Here is a 9,546-nt window from a genome sequence, read left to right as displayed (position 1 = left end):
GTGTGGGCAAGTTGGACTGAAGGGCTTGCTTATGACCTCTATGAGGTGCTGCTGAGTTCTCCCAACGTCCTGTTGTCTGTTCCTGTGTTGACGTCTTTCACAGGACCTGTTGCAGGTTGGAGCTGCACCGCTTTTCCCTGAGTCTTCCGTACCAGTAGAGGGGAGCAGTGATTGAACTAATCCTGTGCTGGCTTTGCTCTTTGTGTGTCTCCCTCCCTCTCTCTCCCTCCCTCCCTCCCTCCCTCTCTCCCGGCCGGCCGGAGAGGCAGGTCGGATTTCACATCCGCAACGTTGTTGAGAGGCTGGGGTGGAGGGTTTCACTCAACAGTGCCAACAAACTCGCAGTTTGCGCTCGACATGTAATAAAAATGGCTGAGAGGTAAGAAAATGCAGCTTTGAAATTATTATGTTGCAATTTCAGAAAAAAAACTTTTATCTCCATTGTAAGTTTGTGCAGCAAGATTTGATTGTTGACCGTGTATTTTACTCTTCTGAAATTGAGTGTCGAAAGAAACCCTGATAACCTAAGGCTGGAAACTTATAAAGATTGTTTCTAAATTCTCCCAAAGGCAGTCGCCGTCGGTGTAGTTTGACTTGCAGTGGATTGAGGTTTATTATGTAGGGAAGCGTTTAGGTTAATATAGTGCAAATACTTTATTTCTCCCTTTCCACAACTAACTTTTAACATTTATTTTTTTAAAGCCCGGTTACTTTATGCATTAACAGTTTTGATATCATGATATTTATTCCCCGTTGTTTGGGATTTTTTTTCCCCTCCGAATGTATCCAATTTGTTCTGAGAATTGCAAATTTCATCTTTTTTTGTTGCACTTTTCTTTTGTTTTACAGTTGGCAACAAAATACTCTGTTCAGCCCCCGGGTTTCCTCTGTAATATGTTACACAAAGTTAAACCAAATAATTTACGATTAAAATCCATCTGGATGTTGAACCGCAAAAAACCCCACAATAAATGCTTTAAAACTAAAAGTTAAAAAATTAAAAGTGTCCACCGTTAAAATTAAAAGTTGTTTTAATGTTTGTTTTTCCATTCGCTCGTTGGGAAAATAAATTCTGGTGATCTGTATCTGGTAATTAGATTCAATCAACAGATTGAATCTAATTCGCCTCCAAATGCTTGGACACGAGTAACATGTTGCAGTTCGCCTGCCTCTGAAGTCAAACCTGCTTTATTGATCGTCAGTTAGAATAGCTTTTGATCTGTTGTAGTCTGTGTCTGATTGACACGGTCTGGAGCTAACTTCCTTCCCGGGGGGCACAAAAATATCACGCTGATGGGGCAAAAAAAATAATTTAATAAAAGCTGTTGAATTAAGTTTACGGCTGTTTAAGGAAACTAATTTGCTGTGAGTAATTCAGACTGATTTTCAAATGTTTTTTATCAGGTATGACCAGCGTGTTTCCACATACCAGTGATTGGTGAATCACTGGTAAATTGCACACACTCAAACTTGCACAAACCTGTCCAACACTATTGTGCTGATGATATTGCAAATACTTTTTGTTAACAAGGGTTCAGATGCGTTAAAATAAACTTCCTCCTTAAATCCTTGGATTTTACTGCATGTATTTAAATGGGCAAGTTGTAATTAGTTCAGATCGAAGATAGACACAAAATGCTGGAGTAACAGCAGGTCAGACAGGATCACTAGAGAAAAGGAGTAGGTGATGTTTCGGGTTGGAACTATTAGTCAGTAGTTTAGTTTAGAAATACAGCATGGAAACAGGCTCTTCGGCCCACCGAGTATGCGCCAATCAGTGATCACACTAGTTTTGTCCTGCACAAGAGGGACAATTTTCAGAAGCCAATTAAGCTACATTCATGTCATTGGATTGTGGTAGAAAACTGGAGCACCCGGAGAAAAATCCACACAGGGAGAAGGCATAATCTCCGTACAGACAACACCTGTAGTCAGGATCTCTGGCGCTGTAAGGCAGCAACTCTTCTGCAGCACCACTGCGCTGCACACAATCTGAATTAATCTTGGTAAGATTAATTAGTAATCTTAACTAACTTTGGACCTAATGTTGGTGTTCAGTAGAGCTGTATTATTAACCTGTAGGAAAGAACTGCAGATGCTGGTTTAAATCGAAGGTAGACACAAAATGCTGTGGTAACTCAGCAGGACAGGCAGCACCTCTGGAGAGAAGGAATGTGTGACTTTTCGGGTCGAGACCTTTCTTCAGTCTGATTAACCTGGTGACTATCCATTTTTCTCATCGCACCTTGTCTGTGACAAGCTTCCCACTAGAGTGGCTTCCACTCCAGAATTGAGGTCATTACATTGATCTGCAGTCTCAGATGAGTTATGCTTCTGCACATGTTTGGATGCCGAGCTCGACTGTGGCCATTGTCAGCGTGTTCACTGAAGCATACTAGAAGATAGGCCGTGTACTTAACAGCTGCTAGACAAAGGTTTTCCCACTACACCACGCCTTCCAAAGACTAAAGTCCACACTGAAAACTGGTCCGTTCCCCTTCTCAATGGAGCACCTAACGACGGGTATTTGTGATGAAATTACTAATCACCTTCAGGGTGTCGGTGCAGCTTTTGAGACTCTTGAGGGGGAAAAATATCAAAAAAGCTCCTGATCCACTGTCTTTAAGACTTGAAAGGACACAAAATGCTGGAGTAACTCAGCAGGTCAGGCAGCATCTCTGCAGTAAAGGAATCGGTGACATCAGACTGAAGAAGTGTCCTGTCCCAATCTGTCACCTATCCATGTTCTCCATAGATACTGCCTGACTTCTGAGTTACTGCAGCACTTTGTGTTCCTATTTGAGTCACCTGCAGGTCTTTGTTTCTACATTTCTTTCTGTCTTTGAGACCATAGGTACTTAGGGAGATATGACTGATGTTATCTTCGCAATCCACCAATCCGCAAATGACTTGGATGAAGGGATTAAAAATACCATTAGCAAATTTGCAGATGATACAAAGCTGGGTGGTGTGAGGAATATGCTATGAGATTGCAGGGTGACTTGGACAGGTTGTGTGAGTGGGTGGATGCATGGCAGATGCAGTTTAATATGGATAAGTGTGAGGTTATCCACTTTGGTGGTAAGAATAAGAAGGCAGATTATTATCTGAATGGTGTCAAGTTAGGGAAAGGGGACGTACAACGAGATCTGGGTGTCCTAGTGCATCAGTCACTGAAAGGAAGCATGCAGGTACAGCAGGCAGTGAAGAAAGCCAATGGAATGTTGGCCTTCACAACAAGAGGAGTTGAGTGTAGGAGCAAAGAGGTCCTTCTGCAGTTGTACAGGGCCCTAGTGAGACCACACCTGGAGTACTGTGTGCAGTTTTGGTCTCCAAATTTGAGGAAGGATATTCTTGCTATTGAGGGCGTGCAGCGTAGGTTTATTCGGTTAATTCCTGGAATGGCGGGACTGTCATGTGTTGAAAGACTGGAGCGGCTAGGCTTGTATACACTGGAATTTAGAAGGATGAGAGGGGATCTTATCGAAACATATAAGATTATTAAGGGGTTGGACACGTTAGAGGCAGGAAACATGTTCCCAACGTTGGGGGAGTCCAGAACCAGGGGCCACAGTTTAAGAATAAGGGGTAGGCCATTTAGAACAGAGATGAGGAAAATCTTTTTCAGTCAGAGTTGTAAATCTGTGGCATTCACTGCCTCAGAAGGCCAATTCTCTGAATACATTAAAGAGAGAGCTAGATAGAGCTCTTAAGGATAGCGGAGTCAGGGGGTATGGGGCGAAGGCAGGAACGGGGTACTGATTGAGAATGATCAGCCATGATCACATTGAATGGTGGTGCTGGCTCGAAGGGCCGAATGGCCTACTCCTGCACCTATTGTCTATCGTCTATTAACATCAGCGGAGATACAAAAAACCCTGTAGATGCTGGAATCTTGAGCAAAAAAACAAAGTGCTGGAGGAACTCGGCAAGTTAGCAGCGTCTGGAAGGAATGGACAGACGTCATTTTGGGTGGGGACCCTTCAATCAGAAGTGGGGACCCGACCTGAGGCGTCACCTCTCCAGGGAACACACAATTCCAGCATGAATAGCAGAAGCAGCACATCACTTCCCGCATTCCCCACCTGCCCCTACTGTCAAGCACTGCCTGTCTCACTATTGAAACAAAGAAATGCAGATACTGGTTTATACCAAAGATAGACACAAAGTGCTGGAGCAACTCAGCAGGTCAGGCAACATCTCTGGAGCAAAAAGGATGGACGATTTGGGTCGGGACTGAACTAAATTATTTTATGATTTATGATTTGGCATTTTGGGTTGGCTCTGAAGAAGGGTCCCGATCCGAAATCTAACTTGTCATTTTTGCCCAGAGATGCTGCCAGGCCCGCTGAGTTACTCTATCATTTTGTGACTATCGGTCTCACTTTGGCTTTATTAGCCAAACAACTGGAAAGGGAGCAAGTGACTATGTCACTGTTTTTCTTGACATTATTGTCAAAGAGTATCCTTGTATGTACTTCCCCATGAGCTCAGTATTACTCTATCCACTAACAATGCAGGGAATTCCATATGGGACTACACCGTTCATTTTCACCTGACTGTCCTATGGGAAATATTGTTTGTCAGGTCGCTCTTGATCAGAAGAGGATCTTCCAACAAAACAAGTGGATTAGATCATTACAGAGTGAATGGCCCACGCGCAGGCAGTTTTCAAATGCCTTCAGTGTCTTCCTTGCAGATTACATTTTACTCTTTCAAACTAGCAGTGGGGGAATCCATTTTGGAATCTGGTTTGGAATTACCATCAAGGTCTTCCTGTCGGTCTCCAGCTTGGACTCAATCTAGTTGGGTTTGGAGATTTAGATTTTGGAGGTGTAGCGAGGAAACATGTCCTTCGGCCCACCAAGCCCACGCCGACCAGCGATCATCCCGTGGACAAGCACTATCCTCCACACGAGGAACAATTTACAATTTTTGCAAACGCCAATGAACCTACAAATCTGGACGTCTTCGGAGTGTGGGAGGAAACCCACACAATCTCAGGAGCTAACAGGGAGAGATAGATCAGCCATGATTGAATGGTTAGACTTGATGGGCCAAATGGCCCAATTCTGCTCCTATCACTTATGAGAACGTATAAACTCTGTACAGACAACACCCGTAGTCAGGATCGAACCCGGTTCTCTGGCGCTGTGAGGCAGCATCTCTATCGTGTGCCGCCCTAAAGCATGGAATTTGGCCCACCGTATGTATCCATGCCAACCATTAATTACCCATTCATATTATATTAGAACAATCATTATGATGGTACATTTCATTCAGCGTTTTGTGACATCATTAATGATATACTTCGATTTACAATCGTCCCTAGCCAACAATCGTTCTATCAGAACCACCCTGCCTGATATCATCTGTTGCCGCTCTGGAGTTGTCCTGGTCTTTTCTTGCTTCCAGTTCCCCCCCCCCCCCCCCCCCCCCACAATCAGTCTGAAGCAGGGTCCCGACCTTGAAACGTCGTCTATCTGTTTTCCTGAGAGATGCTGTCTGACTTGCTGAGTTACTCCAAGTTTGGCACCAAGTTTGGAGGGTGATAAGGAAGCAGACAGTATTGGAGTGCTGCACTGTTGGGGAGACTGCTTTTTGCTTGAGGCATCAACTTAAGCCCCTCTCGGGTCGATGGAAACCCTCGCTGTTTAAGTTTGTTGACGAGCAGACGGATTTCCTCTACTGATCTAATAAATTGCCACAGATGGCTGTGGAGGCCAAGTCATTGGGTATTTTAAAGGCAGAGATTGACATACTTGATTGGTTAGGGTGCCAAGGGTTATGGGGAGAACGCAGGAGAATGTGGTTGAGAAGGAAGGATAGATCAGCCACGATTGAATGGCACAGTAGGCTCAATGGGCCAAATTGCTCCTCAGGTTTATGACATTTTGAACTTATAATGTTTATTACCTCATCATCAACCTGACTAAAGCAGATTATATGTTGGATTGCATTACTGCTTGGGGGATCTTGCTATATGCAATTTGGTTGCTATGTTATAATCAATTGCATTTTATTCAAAAACTCTTTATTCAAGTCAAGTCAATTTTATTTGTATAGCACATTTAAAACAACCCACGTTGACCAAAGTGCTGTACATCTGTTTAGGTACTAAGGAAAAAATGAAACATACAGTAGCACACAAACATAACAGCACATACAACACAGTTCACAGCGCCTCCTCAATGGGCCTCAAACGCTAGGGAGTAGAAATAGGTTTTGATCCTGGACTTAAAGGAGTCGATGGAGGGGGCAGTTCTGATGGGGAGAGGGATGCTGTTCCACAGTCTAGGAGTTGCAAATTATTCCAAAGTATTCGTTGTAAATACTTTTGAGAGCACGTGTGACTCTGGAAATCTTTAGAGCAAAACATTTCTCTCTCTGTGACTTCAGAGGACATGCACTGTATTAGATTTTCAGATAGATTTGACCATGATTTACTAAACAACAATATTCAGCAGTAGAACAAGGTTAGCATGGATATGCTAATGGCATGGATAGGGAAGAAGGGTTCCGACCCGAAACATCACCCATTTTTTTTCTCCAGAGATTGTGCCTGACCCGCTGAGTTATTTAAGCACCTTGATGTGGCACAGTGGTGCTGCGGTAGAGTTGCTGCCTTGCAGCGCCGGAGACCCGGGTTCGATCCTGACTACGGGTGCTGTCTGTATGGAATTTGCACATTTCCCTGTTTCCATGTGGGTTTTTCCCGGTGGATTCTTCCCACATTCCAAAGACGTGCAAATTTGTAGGTTAATTGGTTTCTCTAAATTGTCCCCAGTGTGTGGGATAGAACTAGTGTATGGGTGATCGATGGTCGGCATGGACTCAGTGGGCCAAAAGGCCTGTTTCCATGCTGTATCTCTAAACTGAACGAAACAAAACATTTTGTGTCTATCTTCGGAATAAACCAGATTCTGCAATTCCTTCCCACACTGCTAGTAGGATGGATTCACTGGTCCGGCACGGACTTGGAAGGCCGAAAGACCTGTTTGGGCACTGTGTCTCCAAAGTCTAAATGGCAATCTGGAATCAAATATAGGCCCGACTTGAATGAATGAATGAATGAATAAGTTTATTGGCCAAGTATGTGCATATACAAGGAATGTGCCTCGGTGCTCCGCTCACAAATGACAACACGACCATACAGGCTTGGTAAAGAAGACATGTTTCAAAATTTCCGATTTCATTGCCCCAAAGGATACTAGTGAACCTGATGGATTGTTTTATAAAGGACCATCTGGTAGTTTTACGGTTAGCTCCAGATTTATTCCAGGGTGATTGCTAGTCGGCGCAAACAGTGGGCTGAAGGGCCTGTTTCATATCATATATATATCATATATCATATATCATATCATATCATATATATACATCCGGAAACAGGCCTTTTCGGCCCACCAAGTCCGTGCCGCCCAGCGATCCCCGTACATTAACACTATCCTACACCCACTAGGGACAATTTTTTTAAAAACATTTTTACCCAGCCAATTAACCTACATACCTGTACGTCTTTGGAGTGTGGGAGGAAACCGAAGATCTCGGAGAAAACCCACGCAGGTCACGGGGAGAACGTACAAACTCCTTACAGTGCAGCACCCGTAGTCAAGATCGAACCTGAGTCTCCGGCGCTGCATTCGCTGTAAAGCAGCAACTCTACCGCTGCGCTACCGTGCCGCCCTGTATTCGTTTCCACGCTGTATTCATTGCAATTTTCTCCTCTCTCATCCTGTGGGTTTTTTTTGCATGAAATAACTCTCCCTTGCCCATTTTTTAATGATGGTGAATTGATGGACTGCTCAATGTCGTGAGCTTAGCCTTTAAACCATGTCCGCTGAGAATGTGCCCCAAACAAATAGAAAGTAAAATAAACTAAAGAATCACAGAGTTGTAACCACACGGAAGAACCCATTTTTGTTTGTTGGACACAAGCAAGTTTTTTTTGTCGAGCAATCAAACAATCAAAAGGCCTGTTGCCTTTTCCTCGTCAATCTGCCAGTTCTTTTCTCTTGGTGTCTAAATCTGTTTCGAAAGCCTTGATACATCGTTTTAAAATGTTTAATTTTAAAACAATGAGAATTTTACAGCACAAAGATGGGACGTAGGATGGAAAGCCTATCATGCCAACTAGTTCATAACTAGAAAACCTTTTTATGTCTTTCACCCTGGACAAGATGTTCAGTATATTGTCCAAAGCTTTGACATTCAAAGCTGCACACAATATTCTAACTGTGTCCTCACAGATTGTGCTTTCAAGGGCCTGGATTCCTCAACAACTACTGATTTCTTTTGAAGTTCATTCACTGTACAGTGTGTAAATATAGTCGTACAGCGTGGAAACAGGCCCTTCAGCCCAACTTACCCACGCCAAACAATAAGCCCCATCGACACTCGTCCCACCTGCCTGCGTTTGGCCAATACCTGTCTAAACCTATCCTAACCAGGTACCTATCTAAATTATTTCTTAAACGTTGTGATAGTACCTGGCTATAGTAACTCGTTTCATACACCAGCACCCTAAGTATATATTTTAAAAGTTGCTATAAAATCTTTCCCCCTTCACTTCTTGGGTCCTATAAATCTTTAGGTTCCTAAGAAAATAACTGCAAATGCTGGTACAAATCGAAGGTATTTATTCACAAAATGCTGGAGTAAGTCAGCAGGTCAGGCAGCATCTCAGGAGAGAAGGAATGGGCGACGTTTCAGGTCGAGTGACCCTTCTTCAGACATTAGGTTCCTAATGGATTCCTATTAATTCTTTCCCTCTTCACTTTAAATCCATGCCCTCTAGTTTTCAACACCCCCTACTCTGGGTAAAATACTGTGCTTTTGGCCTCTTTATTCCTCTATTGATCTTGTACGTATCCCAGTCAATTTGTACAGAGTTAAGTCCTAGGTACAGGAATTAAAATTGACCATGTCCTGTTGTGGGAGATTTTGTTTTGTCTCAATGCTAGAAGATATTCCCAGCCCATTCGGGAGTGAATGGGGATTTCTTGTCGAAGCAGCTGTGACCTTTATTCAAATTGCACCTGAGAGATGGTGCCTCCAGTGAGGTAGTTTTCTCTCAGCATGTTTTCCCTTTGCCCTAATTTATATTGGAATGAGCAAGAACAATATGATATAGTTGTCATTTCTGGCACACTGCCAGATTCGTGCCCAGTATTCGCTGTTTGGGCACCTGGTCATGAAGTGAGGTCTTCTGGGTGTGGTATCAAAGGGTGCCTTTGTCTAAGTGATGACTGTGGTTTCTCACAGTGTGATTCACCATTTGTCATATAATAATTATTTTTTGCATAAAATGCAATCTGCTTAGCAATGCAAAATGACTTCCAATGGTTTAACTCATTTGATTACATCCCTTCTGTAGTTGGGCTCAGAGGTTGTAGAGAACCAGTAACAGGCCCTTCAACCCACCAAGTCCACGACGACCAACGATCACCCGTTGGCACTAAACATAGAAACATAGAAAATAGATGCAGGAGTAGGCCATTCGGCCCTTCGAGCCAGCACCGCCATTCAATATGATCATGGCTGATCACC

General features: G+C 43.5%; 1 protein-coding gene across 1 annotated transcript in view; it reads left to right on the top strand.

The window, feature by feature from the left end:
* Positions 1–275: 275 nt before the first annotated feature.
* Positions 276–9,546, top strand: part of arhgap46b (Rho GTPase activating protein 46b) — a 150,598-nt gene continuing 141,327 nt past the window's right edge. Inside the window, exon 1 of the mRNA XM_078418796.1 lies at positions 276–379. Coding sequence (XP_078274922.1) covers positions 369–379 — 11 coding nt within the window. The 5' untranslated portion in view covers positions 276–368. The remainder of the gene's footprint in view (positions 380–9,546) is intronic.

The sequence above is a fragment of the Rhinoraja longicauda genome, chromosome 22, assembly GCF_053455715.1.
Source record: "Rhinoraja longicauda isolate Sanriku21f chromosome 22, sRhiLon1.1, whole genome shotgun sequence".
Lineage (NCBI taxonomy): Eukaryota > Metazoa > Chordata > Chondrichthyes > Rajiformes > Arhynchobatidae > Rhinoraja > Rhinoraja longicauda.
The sequence above is the reverse complement of the archived record's forward strand: the minus strand, read 5'-3'. Positions and strand labels throughout refer to the sequence as shown.